The sequence below is a fragment of the Pseudophryne corroboree genome, chromosome 7 (assembly GCF_028390025.1).
Source record: "Pseudophryne corroboree isolate aPseCor3 chromosome 7, aPseCor3.hap2, whole genome shotgun sequence".
In the NCBI taxonomy this organism is placed as follows: domain Eukaryota; kingdom Metazoa; phylum Chordata; class Amphibia; order Anura; family Myobatrachidae; genus Pseudophryne; species Pseudophryne corroboree.
The window spans coordinates 47,482,202-47,501,700 of NC_086450.1; the positions used below are offsets into that span (position 1 = coordinate 47,482,202).

At 41.9% G+C, this 19,499-nt stretch overlaps 1 protein-coding gene and 1 long non-coding RNA gene across 4 annotated transcripts in view; one reads left to right on the plus strand and one right to left on the minus strand.

Moving 5' to 3' along the window:
- The window catches only part of ERBB4 (erb-b2 receptor tyrosine kinase 4), a 1,260,323-nt gene that overhangs the window by 48,065 nt on the left and 1,192,759 nt on the right, over positions 1-19,499 (minus strand). For all 3 annotated transcript variants that reach the window (XM_063933142.1, XM_063933143.1, XM_063933141.1), the window contains exon 25: positions 9,984-10,154. In XM_063933142.1, coding sequence (XP_063789212.1) covers positions 9,984-10,154 — 171 coding nt within the window. The remainder of the gene's footprint in view (positions 1-9,983; positions 10,155-19,499) is intronic.
- On the plus strand, positions 3,150-18,023 carry LOC134944521 (uncharacterized). The gene is made up of 4 exons (XR_010181888.1): positions 3,150-3,190; positions 7,917-8,042; positions 17,618-17,711; positions 17,879-18,023. It is a non-coding gene; the product is annotated as an uncharacterized LOC134944521 (long non-coding RNA).

Genomic DNA, 19,499 nt, shown 5'->3' on the forward strand with positions numbered 1-19,499 from the left:
TAACCTTACCATTGGCCTTACAACAGGTCTGGGAATCAGCACGACATCTCATGGTTCTATTTTTAAAAACAAAAGGTCTATTTATCAAGCGGAGATAAGTCCCTGTTACTGCATTTTCTCTTAAATAAAACGTCTAGTTTCCCTTTTTCCTATATTTTTATGAAGGTGCATATCATGAAGAAATCTCTGATTACTGCATGGGCGCCTCAGTTTTCATACAGGAACTGCACCTTCCTAGCTCAGCTTCTGCATAATGCAGTCTTACTGTACCTGCTGCCAGAGAGTCAATGCGGAGGATTATTTCCCCCCTATACTCTCCTGGTGGCTGCTGGTATCGCGAAGCATGGCGATTCTATGCGATTCTATCGCCCTCAAACATGTGTCATCATGATGTCACGCTGTGGGGGAGTGGCTGTCACCACTAGAAAGCTCAGCACCATCTGGACTGTACTTGGGATGCTCTGGGCAGCTTTTTTTTGCACGCTACAGGCTGCAGTTCCTGGCACCTTGCAAGCCAAATCCAGTTACCGTGGGGTAGAGATGCCGTGAAAGCTTTGAAACACCGAGACACACAGGACTCCATTTAAGAGCAAGCCATAACCCCTTTAGCACTCGCTAAAGGGGACACGACCCCTGTTCAGTATTTACCAAACAGCGGTAAGCTTAGTGACCTACTGCTTATGCCATCTACAGATGGCGGCAATGGCGACCCAGCAAAAGTCCTTCCGGTTTCAGCAAAGCTTCCTGGGCTTTGCCGTGTCCAAGCCGGCTGAAGCACCATGCACATTTTAATTATTTGGTAGTTCTCATTAGGTTTGGCACAATGATTCTCTAGGTTAAGTGCACATGCTGCATTTGGAAATCTACTTATACTCACATTAAGCTGCTAAGGGGTCTAATTATGAAGCAGTGAAAAGCGTGGAGAAGCGAGCCTGTGGAGAAGTTGCCCATGGCAACCAATCAGCTGCTCCGTACAATTGTACAGTATGCAAATTATAAATGTTACGTCAATGCTGATTGGTTGCCATGGGCAACTTCTCCACTAGCACACTTCTCCATGCTTTTCACTGCTTCATGAATAGACCCCTAAGTAACTAGACAGGGCAAGAGTAGAAAGTGATGGAACAGATACTGTAGCTCAGGAAGACATATTAAGCCCTGATACTCCGGTATCTCATTACTAAACATGTCACAGTTACCGTATACACGGGACTGCGTGTGCCAGCGCTGCTTAGAGGTGAGCATGAAACAGAGCCGCTCTCCGAGATGAAGACGGTGCCCTCTGACAACAAACGAGGGCCTGTCTCAGGGGCCGCTCTTTCCAATCTGGTTTTGATGTCGTCTTTGATAAGCTGCAAATAGCAACCCGCGCCCATGAATGGAGCTGTTGTTTGCTCAGGGATGGAGGGAATTGGACCTGTTTGCTTGTCCAAATCACCGGAACGATGTTTGAGCTCTTCACTTATGTGAACCAGGGTTCAGGGAGCACTAAAAAGACACTTGACCAATGCATTGATGTAGAAAAAAGAGTCATGGAATAACCACGATAGCTGCTTTTGATCTTTATGGGGAGATGTACCAAGCCTTGGAGAGTGATAAAGTGGAGACACTGACTAGTTTATTGTGGCTATTACTCCACTTTCTCCAAGGCTGGATACATCTCCCTTAAAAGATCAAAGCAGCTATCGTGGTTATTCCATTCTTTACTACACCATAGTAGATTAGGAAAATATTAAGGCCCAGATTCACTGGCGTATTAATAATGGGTGCAGTGTGGGGGTCCAGGGGGGCTCACGCCACACACCCTGCACCCATTAATTGAAATACTCACCTGCCGGAGTCCTGCAGCGCAGCAGCAGCGCTGCCGAAATCACTGAGAAAATGTAGTGGCGCCATTTTCCCGGTGATTAGTGCATGCACAGTAGGAAAATAACTGGGAAAATGGCCACCGAGCCATTTTCTTGGAGATCAGCGCATGCGCTGTAGACTCTGGGACAGCGCTAGGGTCCCCTAGGGACCCTGGTGCCCAGAGTCTACACAGCGCTGCCGGCTAGAGAGGAAGGGGTCCAGCCGGAGCCTGCACACGGGCCTTCTCCTCTCTAGAAACGCCCCTGCCCAGATTAATCAAGCCTTGGAGAGTGATAAATAGCACGGTGATAAAGTACCAACCAATTTCTAACTGTAATTTTTCAAACACAGCCTGTGACTGGTTTGTACTTTATCACCATGCTATTTATCACTCTCCAAGGCTTGATAAATAGGGGCCTAAATTACAGTTGGCACTAGGTTGCTCTCCAAGTATGAGCCTTCCACCTATGTCTCCTAAATGCCTGATGACTTTTTAGCAGTCTTATATTCCACAATACTAGTTATTCTGGATTTAATCACATCACACAGATGGTGGTATTCAGTATACCAGTTGTTGGGGTGCCGGCGTACAGTATACCGGCGCCGGAATCCCGACAACCAGCATACCGACACCTTTTCTCCCTCTTGGGGGTCCACGACCCCCCTGGAGGGAGAATAGATAGCGTAGCGCACCACAGTGCCCGCAGCGTGGTGAGTGCAGCATGGCAAGGGGCTCATTTGCGCTCGCCCCGCTGTTGGCAAGCCGGCAGTCGGGATCTCGGCGCAACTCATACTACACCCCACACAGAACCTGGACTGTACCTAAATTCAGCACAACAACCAGATAATGGGATAACACAGTGTTTCCCAACCACGGTCCTCAAAACACACTCACAGTCCTGGTTTTAGTGATATCCAGGCTTGAACACAGGTGACTTAATTAGTACCTCAGTTATTTTGATTTAACCATCTGTGCTGCAGCCTGGATATCACTAAAACCTGCACTGTTGGTGTGCCTTGAGGAACGCGGTTGGGAATGCCTGGGATAACAGCTTAGGAACTTTACAGCTATGGTCCTTGATGTGAAGCTCCTTCTGCCCTCTGTCTGGTACGGCTCAGAACTGATTGATGAAGACGTTTTTCCAGTTCTATTATCCCTCAGAGAAAGTCTGGACAGACAGAGGTCTTGGGTCTACAGTACAGTATATTAATTATATTGACAATACTATATCGTTCATGTAGTGCTCATTTAAGAAAACATTTTTTTTTTTTTAAAGTTTGTATGTTCTACCCCCGTTTGCAGGGTTTCATCCAGGTACTCCGGTTTCCTCCTCACATGCAGGTAGGTTAACTGGTTTATGACTAAAAATTAACCCTAGTGTCTATATATATGTGTATGTGTACTGTATATGTGGTAGGGACCATAGATTATAAGATCTTCTGGTACTTGCACTGATGTGTATGACTGAAATATTATCTGTAAAGTGCTGCTTAATATGTGTGCGCTATAGAAACAGCTAATAAGAAGTACTTCATTACATTACTGTATTCCATTAACTGTGTAAGTAGAAAAGATGCTGTATAACATGTGCCTTAGTGCATAACCATACTTTTACCTGCCGTACAGTACATTACATGTCATCTTCCAATGCATGGCCCAGTTTGTCACTTAGTCTAAACCTTTAAATAGTAATTTATTACATAGCTATTTATTATGCACTTTTTATTATTACACCTACATAGCTTAATGTCATCAGCAACCACGGACACCTTTATTTCTAGGTCATCTACACGAGCAATAATACAAAGATTGAAAAGAACAATGGCCCTCATTCCGAGTTGATCGCTCGCTAGCTACTTTTAGCAGCCGTGCAAACACAGTCGCCGCCCTCGGGGAAGTGTATTTTCGCATTGCAAGTGTGTGAACGCGTGTGCAGCCGAGCGGGACGAAAAAGTTTTTTGCAGTTTCTGAGTAGCTCTGGACTTACTCAGCCCTTGCGATCACTTCAGTCTTTTTGGTCCCGGAATTGACGTCAGACACCCGCCCTGCAAACGCCTGGACACACCTGCGTTTTTCCAAACACTCCCAGAAAATGGTCAGTTGCCACCCACAAACACCCTCTTCCTGTCAATCTCCTTGCGATCGGCTGTGCGAACAGATTCTTCGTTAAATCCTTCGCCCAGCAACGATCCGGTTTGTACCCGTACGACGCGCCTGCGCATTGCGGTGCATGCACAGTAGTAACCTATTCACTGCGAAGAACGGCCGCGAGCGATCAACTCGGAATGACCCCCATTGTGCTATAGTACTAGTAACTCTATGGGCCTAATTCCGACCTGATCGTAGCAGCAAATTTGTTAGTAGATGGGCAAAACTAGGGCCCTCATTCCGAGTTGATCGCTCGCTAGCTGCTTTTAGCAGCAGTGCAAACGCTAGGCCGCCGCCCTCTGGGAGTGTATCTTATTTTAGCAGAAGAGCGAACGAAAAGTTAGCAGTTCTGCTACTTAAAAATTTCATGCAGTTTCAGGGTGGCTCGATACTTACTCCTATCTTGCGATTACTGCAATCTGTTTAGTTCCTGGTTTGACGTCACAAACACGCCCTGCGTTCGGCCAGCCACTCCCCCGTTTCTCCAGCCACTCCTGCGTTTTTACCTGGCACGCCTGCGTTTTTTAGCACACTCCCTGAAAACGCTGAGTTGCCGCCCAGAAACACCTACTTCCTGTCAATCAAACAATGAACACTCGAGCGACTGAAAAGCGTCGCTCGAGCTTGTGTAAAACTACAAAGTTTTGTGTGAAAGTACTTAGCACATGCGCGCTGCGTACCATGCGCATAAATGCCGTTTTTTCACCTGATCGCTACGCTGCGAAAAACGTCAACAAGCGATCAACTCGGAATGAGGGCCTATGTGCACTGCAGGGGGGGCAGATATAACATGTGCAGAGAGAGTTAGATTTGGGTGGGTTATATTGTTTCTGTGCAGGGTAAATACTGGCTGCTTTATTTTTACGCTGCAATTTAGATTTCAGTTTGAACACACCCCACCCAAATCTAACTCTCTGCAAATTTGCTGCTACGATCAGGTCTGAATTAGGCCCTATGTTCTCTATGTTCTCTACCCATGAACCAACTTCTATAACTTGATCTAGTACTGTCATCTTTTGCACCAGATTGTTAAATGAAACAGTGTTGAAGGCTCTTGCAAATATGTCAAATGAATTGCAAATGACAATTACAACAAAATCCATTTTAAACCTCACTTCCTCATAAACATTAATCACATTTGTTAGGCATGACCGGTCCTTCATGAAATGATGTTGACACTCTGTTATACAATTATTTTGCACAATATATTTCAGAATTGCATTTATTGGAAATGTTTATCCACGACTGAAGTCAAAATCCATTCATTTGTAATTTTGTGTTTCTGATTTTATTCCCTTTTTTTTGAAGATTTTACATTTGCTTTACAACAATTATGTGGCAATGACCCAGTTATGGAGTACTCTTAAATATATGAACTAGTGTTCTATTACTTACTGAAAACACGTGTGAATGCTATTAGTGCAAGGTGCCTTGTCTGTCTTCATTCTGTTTAGCCATAATTGCAGCTAGAGTAATTCTGTTTTAGACAAATAACATTTAATGGTTTTCTCTTTATCTTCTGCGATTCTTTCAACCTTATCATTACGGAACAACATATTCACTTCTATTTACACATATGAAAAGACTCTGAGTTTTTAGAATTAAAATTTTTCCACTTGAATCTTTGTGACTTTTTTTAATAAATATTTTGCCACTTTTCCTGTATTTGCATTGTTCATTTTCAGTGAAAAGTTTATACCAATGAAGGGGCTAGTCCTAAATAAATTGTTGAGATTGAACCATTGCCTGGCATGGTGGCATCATCTGCGACCACACCAGGCAGTGCGTTATCTGATCTGGTCACAAACAAGGCGACCAGTCAAATGCAGAGTGGCCGGCTGCCCAGAAGATAATCTTCCTGCAGCCGGCAAACACAGAGGAATCTCCCCGGCCCCTCTGCTTCCCTGCACTCTCCCCCAGTGTCTGCCGTCCTGCCAATCACTGCTGATCGGTCAGCATGGCAGGATCCGGGATACGTAAATTAAACCCCCCCAGACGGGATATGTAAATTAACCCCCCCCCCCCCCCCCCCCTTCCCCAGCTGCTGGGACAATCTAAATCACAATGGTTGCAATGTTACAATGGTGGTGATCCCATGTTCCGATGTTTGGAGAAAAAAAAAGTCAATATTTTACAAATATACTGTAAATATAAAAAACAAATAAAAAAAATAGTTTCAGGAAAGTTTAAATACATGTTCTTCACCTAATTCACTCATAAAAAATGACAATTTCTGAGTGGTTTATGGAAATTGTTTTGCCAGTTAAGTGGTTAATGGCAAGAATGTTTTCAACGTTAATGCTGCCATGCAGGTGGATCATTTATGGGCACAAATGGACAAACAGGGGTATCATGTGGACAAACAGGGGTAACATGAGGGAAAAAATTATGAAACTATCTATGGAACTTTTCATGTCATTCTTTTTTGTTTTCCGTTAATTCAATAATTATGGCATGCGTGAATTTTGGAACAGGTGGGAAAAAGATGAAAAACAAAAGGCTGCTATAAGCCTGGCGTGGCTTAAACCACAACTCTTAGGGCTGGTTTGAGTTGTGTGCACTTGCTCTAGTTAACTAACAGCTAGTGGCTTTATTAGGTTATTTAAGGTCCTAGTGTCTGGTCTCAGGCTTTTGTTCAGAAAGAAAGTTCCCCTCCAGCCCTTTTTCTTTGTTGTTAGTTGTTAGCGATTTTTTGGGTGGAAAAGGATGGCTACAGTAATTATCTGCCTGGGTAAAGTTGGGTTGTTGCGTGCTCTCACACTCTTGGAGATGGATTGGGAGATCTTGGCCACCCTTGGGTGCAGCAAATCCACCTTTCCAGATTAAATAATTATGGTGAAAGGTTGAGATGGAAACCCTTGTTTTGTTTTTAAGGCAATAGGGCAGACAGCACCTACAAGGCAACTGTTGTGGCTAGGTTTGCAGTGCTGGGCTGCTCTTATCAGGGGTCCATCCTTTCATTGCCACCAGTCCTTGCTTTATTATCGACAAATAACTGACTCCCATTTCTTGCCTCCATGTTTTTATTTCTTGAGTTCATTTAGAGAACGCAGACGACATATCTCAGCGGTCAATAGATTTAAGACCTAACAAAGGACCTATTTTACTTAAGTTAGAGATTTTAAAAACTTAAAATTTTTCTTTTGACCAGAAAAGGATGAAACAATCCGTATTCAATATTCATCACTTTAAATAGGATAGGGCATCATATATAGGAGGAGAGAACCCCGAATAGTCCCGGCCAACAGTGCGATACTGCAGAAACAATCCTGTAGAATATTTTTTTTCTGTAGATTTTAGTCCAGCCATATTATTTCCCCCTTGTTAGTTTTGCTGCCAGTTATGTTAAAATCCTAGGGACCCAAAACTCTAGTTCATGGGTATCAATGTTTTATGAATTAATGGTGCTGTTTATTGAATGGATTAAATTGAATGGCAAGGTGACACCTTATCTCCCCCCCACAAAATGATGGACTAGGGTTTTTTTGTTGAAATGTCTTTGTATATGAATCATGTTCCAGCTCAATGTACAATGAAAGGAAGAATATCAGTTACGGTCTAAAATACATCCAATCTGGCAGCTGTGCAATCTCCTGTCACAAAAATGTGACCTCGCAAACACATTGGAAAAGTGTCACAAATACAGAAAGTAGGAGAATAAACAGTCTGAACGAGGGTGTGAGAGAGAAAAGGACGGATGAGAGGCTGGTGGGTAGGTTCTGTCACATCAGCTCTTCATCCTCCAGGCACAAAGCTGCAATCAAGGCGCATTCTGTCTTCTCAAAGAGTGTTATTGAAGGCAAAAAGAAGGGGTTCCTTCTAGTTCATGCCGTTAATGCAACACACTGGAAAGTAGGAACTCTTTCACTTCTTCCTAGCGCTGAATAGCAAGCTGATGATAATTTCTTTTTCTTTACAGCTTAAATGCTCCATGGTGCTGCCATCTGTAAATGAGCTCCTTGTCTGGTCTTTCTTCGAGTTCTGAATTAAGCTGATGAGGAACGGGGAACGTGGAGCAAGCCTGGCCATGCAGGAAGTCTTATAAGTACGGAACCCCCCCCTCACCACATGTCCCCATACACAGCTGTGCTGAGATGACACACATGCCAAGATGCTGCTATGCCGTACCAGTTGCAGAAATAATGTCAATAGTTTCTATGAGTTTTTCTTTTCCTTTCTTTTAAAACAAAAGCCTACATTGTCACAGGCATCAAGAATTAAAAAAAATTTCTTCAAAATTGTCCAAAAAGTATACAGAATACTTAAATCTCTCCTAGCTGTTGTATTCCAGCAGTCTACTGTCATACAGATTCGTCCTCACTAACCTATCTTCATATCATGAAAAATGTAACTAAGCCGCACCATACGTCCCACTGTTCGGTATTTTTCCAAATTAGTGACTGTTTCACACACTGCAAGGTCCCAAAACACCCATAGCATCTTTGCCTGACACAGCAGAAGTGTGCAACACGGATGCTAATCTGAGAAAAAGGCAAGAGCCCAGGGGCCAATAGGACTGAGCCGTGCTATGCATCCCATCATGCAGCACTGTGCTGAAATGTATGACTTTACACTGCTACGATTGCAGCAAAAGTACAAATGCTAAGCAGCCAGAACACTACAGTCATGTTTGCATTCAGCCACAATGCAAAAAAAAAAGAAGCTAAGACGGCAGGGCCGGTGAAAGGGTTCTCGGTACCATAGGCAAAACGTCAGTCTACTGCCCCCAACCACCAACCCTTCAGATGAAAGTGCGACTAATAAGTTCCACAGCCACCACTTGCATTAAGTACAACAAGGATTTTTCTACCGGAGACAGCCTTTATTTTGTGATAGGAAAACTCAGTGGTGCCCCCCCCAGATCCAGGTGCCCTAGGCAGCTGCCTAATGGTAAAGCGAGCCTTGTATGCGGGGAGAGTTTTAGGCAAAAGTGTGAGATTATATAAATTGCTATCCACAGTGCAGTATCTATGTCACCTCTCGCGCCATATTGTGCAAACACGATGGGTAAATCAAGACACATCTGTACGTATTTCACTTAATCATAACATCAGGATAAAACTCCCAACAGTTTTTTTTCATGGCTATTTAGACTTTTGGAAAACATTATATTTCACCCGTATGGCTAAGATCTATAACAAGTGACATGGAATTGGATACTTATAAAATAATGATTTAATATTGTCACCAAATGACAGTACACTAAACCCAAAGCATGTAGATGGTCCCACTGGCACTCACTCACCGTTTTCCTAGCTTCAGTTATACATTCTCAAATACAGTAACCTAAACCATTACTAAAACAACTGTTTTCAGGAAATATTCTACAAACATTTAATGATACATACAGTAGGTCCCTAAACCTTAGAGAATACCTCTTAAATTATATTGAAGAAATGCAGTTACTATGGTTTCAATGCTGTAAGATGCCTACTGTATATAGGACAAGTGAACTAGATAAAGTTCAGAGGCACAAATATTCAATACGGGACTGCTGGGAAAGTTGTGTATAATCATTGTCTCTGTATTCAATTATAACTAACAACAATAATTGTATTTGCAAATAAATTAAAAATCAGTTTCCAATGAAAAGCTATACAAAAATAAGAGAGATTAGTGTTTCAGCACCTTGGCCAGCGTCAATACTGTACCTCATATGCTCTTTAGATGTCTACAATATGCTAGAAGACAATGTAATCATTTTCTGCCAGTTAGATTTCAGGTTGGTATTTTATCCTATGGTTAGTTGTGTTTGAATACTTTCAAGTTTCTGATTTTTTACTTCAAAATAGACCTTTAATAAAGTATCCTAAATGTTTATTTAAGTAGCAAGTAGATAAGAGTATTGAATGGCTGAATTCATTTTTTACAAGGCAGAACATTTTAGGAAGCAGGCTATGGCAGAGAAAGCAAATTAAGATATGTACTATACTTCACTCCCTGTAACAGCTTACCAAAAAAAGATTTTAACAGTGCAGCCACTTACTCTATTAGAGTCGATTCTTGTCCTAGAGGTATAAATCGGAGGTGGGATGTTGAAGGCTTGGGGCACAAGATATTCCTCCGCATCTATCATATCTTCCAGATCTTCATCATCCAGGAGGTTTTGGAAGAATTTGCTGTGATTAGGACTTGGGAGCTTCATACGGTCATCCCCCTGTGGGACAAAAGAAGTCATCTTTATGGTTAATCATAATTATCGATCTATAAATAATCTATTTACTATCCATATAATATCACTATAATGTATATATCTTTCTCTATTCTGCTTGTGGAACTTGGTAAGGAGCTAATGTTTGTTATTAAACCAATTTTTTTTTCAAAATTGACTTTAGATAAAAGAAAAAATATATATATATTTTTTTTTTTTTTTCTTCTTTGACTAAATCCATTTTCTAAACTAAATTCAGAGAAATTTAGCAATAGGAAATATCTCAGACTAAACATGTCTGTGGATACCTCAGTTCTATACCAGGTCAAATATTAAAAATGATGATGCCTTCAGCAGCTGTCGATAGCCCTAGTGCACTCTATACTTGTGACATTACCTGATATTGAGGCTTCAGAGTTAATGTAGATTTTTGTGCTGGAGCCTATGTCCTCTCTTTAGGTCTACATCGATACCAAAGAATCAGATGGTGGACTTGTCCTTGAGCTTTATTAGAGACCAAAATACTCTTGGCCGTAAACTCTTGTCAATCTAAAATGACTGGAGATGACTTAGCTGAAGATCTGGATCCAAACATTCTAGTGTAGTACAGTGATTTGAACAATGAGTAATGAAAGGTTCTAGGATTATTTAAAGACTGAGGGAGAGCTGTATCAAGCATTAGAAAGAGATAAAGTGGAGAAGTTGACAGAGCAACCAATCTGGTTCGGTCAGTTGTCCAGCACAGATAGAAGCTGCTTTGGGCAACCTCTCCACTTTACTGTATCTCTCTCCAAGGCTTGATAGATCTCGCCCCCGCCCCCTCCCCGAAGAAAGTCCAGCTGGTAGTAGACCAAGTACATTTTTCAGAAATTCTTTAAGCATCTTATATATTTTGTCCCAAATTTAACAGATGGCTGCCTCACTCTAGTATTACAGATACACTGGTAAACTTTATTCCCAACTCTGAAGTTACAAGTCCTCTGGTGCTTATCAAAGAAAACATTTTGTTTGAGTGGCCACTCATAAGTCATCTGGACACTGCTCCAAATACTTCAGTGTTGAGCAGATGTTTTCTAAATTGGTGTCAGTTTGAAAGACATCAGCTAAAGAACAGGCTTTAGTTTTGTTTGCTGTACATACAATAAACTGAAAAGTGCCAAATAACATGCGAGGAGTATTTTTGTAGGCAAACTTTGCCCAATGGAGTAATTCAGCCCAAATATTACACAAGAAACCTAACATTGAAGATACTGCTCCTGAATTGGATTCATTTTCTCTATATGTTCATTCATTTGAAGGTGATATGCTGAATAAATACTTAGTTAATAACCAACATGGTACTGTACAGAGACCTCCAAAATTAAGAAAAATATGTTACCCTCCAGCTGATCCTATGTAACCTATCTGATCCCATCTAACCTGAAGATATGTCACACATATAATGCAGCTAAGATCCTAGTAGATATAAGACTGGAGAGGATTGGGCTATTTTGCTGAACTGGTCTTCCACCAGTCAAACAGTGTTATGCCTGCAATAAAGTTCATTAAGATGTGTAACCATGATTTAGTTGGCAATGGACAAATGAAAGGGCTAGAGGTTGACCACTACTGAGTACACGTTTAAAAAACCATCACAAATTCCCCTGTATCTTTTTTGAGAAATTACCACCAAACTGGCAGGATATTTATGGTTTTGGAAATAGAACCAGAATTTGACTTTCATATGCCTCCACAAGGACAGGTCATCTAGGTTTCATGAACACTAAAGTGGGAATTCAACTCAGTGTGCCATTCCCCATCATAGAGATTCCAGGGAAAACCTGCAATGATAGCACTATCATAATTCGTCAATATGTGTGCAGCTAGCCAATGTCTCAATTTATTGAATGTCCATCACAGTTCATCTCCATGGAAGAAAACTGACTACATTTTCCAAAAGTCCCCAAAGAACATCATTTATAAAGTCTTAGAAGACAGCAAGTTTATTACTCAACCCAAATGGCATCACCAGGTACTGATAATGGCATGCATGAGTACTGAACGTGGTTCTTCACTTATCACCATTGTGGAATCACACTAAGTTGCTAGTCTCTTTCAGGCCAGTTTTAGCTATACATTTGGTTAAATGAATTCAGGATCCGGGAGCTTTGCTCAACTTGTTGAATGATTCTGGGAGCTCTCTTCAATGGGTGATCAATTTAAGAGCTTGTAGTTCATTGCTAGGCAGCTGGTGCTGTTCTTCTGGCTTCTCGACCATTGCTAAGCAATTGAAGACACCGCTTCTAGTCTTTTCCAAAGTGTCTCTGCTTTGTTCAATGATGATGTGATGACTAATCTCAGATTGCTTTAACAAAGAACTAGTGGCTTGTGCAGACCTATAATCCTCTTTCTGAGATGAAACATGCAGAGATAACCCTTTGCTACCTACATGCACCTGATTAGCCAGCAATTGCATAGTAGAAGTTTACGTGGCACTGGTATGGATGTATCAGGGGCTGGATACAGGCGGACTGGGTACAGGTCTGAAAGTGATACAGCATGAAGTCCAGCTAGCAGTACAAATTCAGTACAGACAGCAGATAGGAGCACAGTCCCGTAAACAATCCAAAGATCAGGGACAGGCAGCGGGTAAGAAGACATCCAGTAACAGGCAGAGTCATGGTAGACAGCAAGCAAGAGCAAAATCCATTTAACAAATTATATTGAGGGCAGACGGCAAGCAAAAGCAAAGTCCAATTAACAAGCCGAGGTCAGTGTAGGAGACAGAAGCAGAATCCAAGGCACCCCGGCTCACAACAAAGAAGTACTCACAGGAACGCAGGTTCAGCGCTCTATCTTAGCAGAAACTATGTCCAGCATAGGTGTACAGAAGAGGAAGCCTTATGAATCCTGGAGAACCAATAGGAGAAAGGTCAGGAGGTCCAGCCAATGAATCACATGACAGTAGCAGCTGCACTGGCTGGATGATGCCAGACTTTGCTGTGTAGCAATGGACCCGCCGCAACTTATAGCAATATGTAAGATGGTGGAATAAATATCCATCTATGTACGTATGTATCTGTCTATCTATCTATATCTGATATCTAACTACTGTATCTGAAACCTAGTGGCATAACTATAATGAGTTCAGGGTGTGTGGTGCACACAGGCATCTGGGTCCAGCAGAACCCACACACCGCACAACCTGCACTCATATATTACACTCACCTCTCTGGAGACCCACATTGACGTTGCGCAAACTACCAGAAATATGGCACGGTATCACTTTCCCTGACATTTACACATATGCAGTAGAGAAAACAACTGCAACATTCCACAGGCACCATATGGAAATGCAGGAAGGGGGGGGGGGGGTGGTGTTACAGTTGCCCGAAAACCCCTCTTCACTTGGCCAGCAGCTCAGATTATGACAATATTGTAGCAATAGTATATAATACGGTTACTAGAGCTGGCGCCACAATGTGCAGTTTGAGGGACAGGACAGAGCTGCCCAGTGGTAGCAGCTTCTTCTACCAAGTTTGCCATGTGTGTTGATCTGAACCCTCAATCAGTGCACTGGACCAGGGAGTAGCTGCCAGGAAGAAGAGACAGGAGCCTTACCATGAGGTGGGAGAATGTGTGCTTAGAAAGTGCAGTTCTGTCTCCTAAAGTTTCTATTGTTTGTGTATTTATTTATTTATTTATTAGGGGATGTTTAAAGGCCCATACACACTTGCCGATAAAATGAGCGGCGGCGCTCATTTTCCCCCTCCCTCTTATTGGCAATTGTGTATGCCGCCAGCGATGACCGATGCGCGGCCCGCGGGTCGGCAACGATCGTCGCTGTCGGCAGTGCATGCATGCAGGATCTGGACTGTCGCCCAGGACCTGCATGCACGGCTGTCGGAGGCGTGACGTCACTGAGCGATATGAGCGGTCATATCGCTCAGTGTGTACAGTCGGCCGTCGACCGGCCAGCCCGGGAGGGGAAACATTAGACGACGTGGCTCATAGAGCGACATAGTCTAATGTGTACGGACCTTAATTTTTCCTGATCACTTATTTTATTTCTATTAGTTAAATGTGTTTGATACAGCTTATAATATCTATAGTGTTAAATATGAATACTGTATTCCATACACTATTCAATGTATAAATAGACCAATGTGTACATTAATGTCCAGGGTTGATACTGGGTTCCTCTACCGCTCCTCCAGACTCCTGCACAAGCTACAATGTTCCGCAGAATGGGAGATTGGGAATTGAATTTGGAAACCCCCTGTCTAGAAATCCTGCGTCACCATTTTCCACGGAGACCTGCACATGTTCTGTATACTTAGATACAGTGCAAGATTATACACACCTGCACCGCCCACGAGAGGCGGGTCATGCACGTTTATATAATGTCTATCTATCTATCTATCTATCTATCTATCTATCTATCTATCTGCACAATACTCATAAATACAATATTATTCCTATAAATATAAGCTTTCAGCTCGGCAGAAATAAAAAGGTTAGACAAGTCCATCAGAATGCACCATGGAGCAGGATTAAGTAGCCTCAGGAATACAGTCCTCCAATGCTGTATAATTTGATTTATTCCAGGGACATATTGAGTGAATCAGAAGAACTATGCATCAAATGAGACTGTCCACATTACTGCCTCTCTTCTGCTTTATTTCTCCTTTCTCCCTGTCTACCTCGCTGACCGAATCAATTTCTGGACAGCGCCTGACAGGGTCTGGTGATTCTTTGTGTGGATTTTTGGGACTGTTATGCTCTGACATGGAATACCAAGAAGCAGCTGAGCAGTTTCACCTTCAAACTTTGCACAGCCGAGAGGAGAGGATTTCACCTAATTAGCAGTCCGCCTCAGCCGCCATGGATCCTTTGTGGTGTACAGGGAATCTTTCATCGATATGTTATGTAATCATATTTCTGTGTGAATACAGCTCTAGCCAGTGCACAGTGTCCATCCCCTGCAAAAAGCAAACGCTGTATATTTTTATTGGTTAAATTGCAGACAGTAGTGGTGAGTTTTGCAGTAGGCCCCCAGCCAGTGGCACCAAGAGAGGGGGGAGAGGGTACATATTACCTGGGCCCAGATCTGATGGAGGGGCCCAGTGGGGGCACAGGTTCCGCCTCCCCCCTTAGCTGGAAGCAGCAGCTTTTCTTCTCTGTGTGCTGGGCTGCAGTGTGGCCAGGGAAGTGCTAAAAATAAAATTTTCTGTATTTTTTTCTAAGGGTGCATGGCCACGCCTCCTGTGGTTAGGCCACGCCCCCTGAAAAGTACCTAGGCCCAGCCAGGCCTTCTACTGCTCTGGCTGGGAGGCATGCTCCTGTGAGTGGGTGCTTCTCATGTGCTAGACACGCCCCCAAAGAGGTGTGTCATGCCCCCCAGCATGCTGTGGTCACACCCCCATCAGGGAGGGCGGGGCCAAGGAAGTTGTTGTACCGGGGCCTAGAATTCCTCTTTGCAGCCCTGTCCCCAGCCCACATCAATCCATCTGAATACGTGCTTAGGCTACATTGTGTCTTGAAACCAATGGAGCTAACGCAGAACTGAACGCAGGTAGAGTTGACGGACCGTATCTTGCGTGTTTTTGGGACAGAGCATGATCCAGTACCGAGCGTATGCAACTCCTGAATATAGCGCAATTCAGCTTCATCCCCACTTAAGACTGATATGGTGCAATAGAGGGGTAAAAGGGAGCTTTCCAACATCCTAAGTTCAGTGAGGAAGTGCAGATGGGATTTCGGCTTTGCAAAGTAGCATGTAAACATAATTACGCCTGTTTCAGATGGATCCTTTGCGCCAAAGATAGGGGTGGTGCAAGTACTCTCTGATAATGATGACGGGTATCAAACCATAGATTCAGAGATGACTAAAACTCCTCAAACACTCAACATGGGAACAGTTACAGATGACTTACCTTCAACTATGCAATGGCCCCAATGTCTGGATCTGTGATTTCTAAATGGTTAGTGGACCTGGGAAGTGATTTGTCTAAGGTTTAGAAATGACAATTGAACTCCTGGGCAATCTGATATATTTAGACAGCTCCTATGACCTGTTTTAAAGGGGCAATTCCACCGGTAACGGAATCACCTTTTTACAGTGATAAACTCTTCTTTATACCACTGCCACCACTAATGTGAGCAACTCAACAGCCTACACTAAAGCCACAACAGCACACACTAAAGCAACAACAGCCCACACTAAAGCCACAACAGCCCACACTAAAGCCACAACAGCACACAATTAACCCCATATAAAATGCTATCAAAATAGCTTAAGTGCTATATTGTTTAAATTATCCTTGATAAATCAGTCTACTTTCAAAGTCAGTAACGGAATCACCATTCATGAGACATGTTACTATGTACAGTATGCGTCTGTACACAACTAACTCTAGATTTTCACAACTGTATTTCAAGATGGGGACATCCTGGGGATGTATCTACATAAATTTGGAAAAAGTGACAATTTGTGTGACCTGGACACCACCGTGCTGTGATAACAGAAGCACCAAGTGGGTTATCAGTATGGTAATTTTTTTTTTTACCTTTTTTGGTAACGGAATAAACTTTACTGTTGTATGTTTCAATTTAACCAGAGAGAATTATTTTTGCCTGTTAAATTTCCTAATTTCCTTTAAATGAATCTTGATATTGAGATGTTATATGATCATTTAATCAAACACATAAGTGTTATATGCAAATGTATGATGAATGCCTGCGCCTAATATTGTTTTCATTCAGCGAACACTGATAGTTTAAAGAGCCCTAATATGAAATACTAGATCACAAATCAAAATGATTTTCCTCTATTAGCAAAGTAGAGCAATTCAACTGATTAATGACACCAACGTCTTGTACCTGTGTCATTATTTTAATGGAATTACCCAACGGAAAATACATCGTAATGCACAGGGATCCTACCGTATTTAAATGGTGCAAATTTTTTTTTATTTTTTTTTAGTAAAATGTTCAGATTTAATTACTAAATGAATAAAGTTAAACAGTTTTCCATGAAGAAATGGAAAGAAATGTTAACAGGAAATTAGTTAAGACTTTAAACTGATTAAATTGTGCAATTCTTCAAAAATCTTTTTATTGGGTTAAATGGTGCAATTCTTAATGAACCCAGGAATAGTGATGTGGCCAGTAGAATATTTCTCCAATATTCATGGTTGTTCCCTACACGGGACCTTACTCAACTAAACCCAACTTTTTCCACAGTCTCTCTTAAGATACTTTATTTTAAAAAAACAAATGCATTTGCATACTCTATTCAATTCAAGGAAATAAATCCTTTAATTATTTTTATTTAAGGAGGTCAATTAAATTCCCGAGCCCTCCTCATTCTATGTGCCACCTGCAGTAGGCTGGTTGTACCACAGTAATTACGTTTTTGATCTGAAATAGTAAGAATGTGACACTGCCAACCTATATGATATCAAAGTGTGTTACATTATCTTCCCCAGCGCACAATGGCAGTAACACAGAATCTCCCAGCACAATGGAGACATTCTAATTCCCAATAAGGACATGGGGACTACAACGGAGGAACAGACACAAGTGAGTGAGAATAGGTACAATGAACAAGGATTATAGTAACATAAGGATAAAAGTTAAATTGCCTGTTGCAAGTCATTTGTATATTCACGAGCCGTCAGATTCAACCACTTTACGGGTTTTGTGCTTGTAACATAGAGGCTGATTGTATCCATTGTGTTTTCTTACAGGAGAAAGGTCAAAAAAATAGCAGATCTCGTGCCATGATCCACGGCTTCCAGTGTAAAGAAATTGTCTTTTTTTCCCTTTGCCATTAATTCAATTACAACTATTTATGTCGTCTTTATGCGGTGAAAATGGCACGATATTAATAAACAAAGCCAAAATAATATTGTAGGTCGTGTTCTACATATTATTGAGTTTTTATTTAATAAGACACTGGATTGTACATACTGTGAAAGCCAGAAGCGGATTCTTCCCATAACCTGCTCTGTTTTTAGGCAAAAATGTACAAAGTGCATCTTTTACCCCCTGACTCAGACACATTTTCCTCTAACGGTTCCCTCACTAAGGGGGGTAGCATGGGAGTTGGCATAGGCGTGTAAACACGGACAAAATACTGTACAGGTGTGATAGGGTGAAAGGTGTCACAAGATGGCCAACTAGCAAGAGCATGTGTGCCTGTTTGGAGTGGGGACTCAATCACGGTAGTTGTAAGTTGATGATGATGTCACTGGTGGCGTCTCATTTGCCACGCTCCTCTAAGATATGCCCAATTATGCAAATAAAGTATAACTGGTGCGGCTGCAATCCAATAGTGTGATTACAGTGCACTGGCATTTTGTTTGAAAAATAAAACATGATCCAAACTCAGTTTAGGAAGGGGAAGACTGCTGATGTTTACTAGTGTGGTCTTTTACTAGTGTGGACTTACTAGTGTGGTCTTTTTAGTAGTGTGGACTTACTAGTGTGGTGTTTTTAGTAGTGTGGACTTACTAGTGTGGTGTTTTTAGTAGTGTGGACTTACTAGTGTGGTCTTTTACTAGTGTGGACTTACTAGTGTGGTCTTTTTAGTAGTGTGGACTTACTAGTGTGATGTTTTTAGTAGTGTGGACTTACTAGTGTGAGCCTTTTAATAGTGTGGACTTACTGGTGTGGGCTATTTACTAGTGTGGACTATTTACAAGTGTGGGCATTTTACTAGTGTGGACTTACTAGTGTGGACTTTTTATTAGTGTGAAATTACTAGTGTGGACTTACTAGTGTGGGCTATTTACTAGAGTGGACGTACTAGTGTGGGCTATTTACTAGTGTGGACTTATTAGTGTGGACTTTTTACTAGTGTGGACTTACTAGTGTGGATTTTTTACTAATGTGGACTTTCTAGTGTGGACTTACTAGTGTGGGCTTTTTACTAATGTGGACTTTCTAGTGTGGACTTACTAGTGTGAACTTACTAGTGTGGACTTTTTACTAATGTGGACTTACTAGTGTGGACTTACTAGTGTGGGCTATTTACTAGTGTAGGCTATTTACTAGTGTGGACTTATACAGTGTGGACTTTTTACTAGTGTGGACTTACTAGTGTAGGCTATTTACTAGTGTGGACTTATACAGTGTGGACTTTTTACTAGTGTGGACTTTTTACTAGTGTGGGCTATTTACTAGTGTGGACTTTTTACTAGAGTGGGCTATTTACTAGTGTGGGCTTTTTACTAGTGTGGACTTTTTACTAGTGTGGGCTTTTTACTAGTGTGGACTTTTTACTAGTGTGGGCTTTTTACTAGTGTGGACTTTTTACTAGTGTGGACTTTTTACTAGTGTGGGCTTTTTACTAGTGTGGGCTTTTTA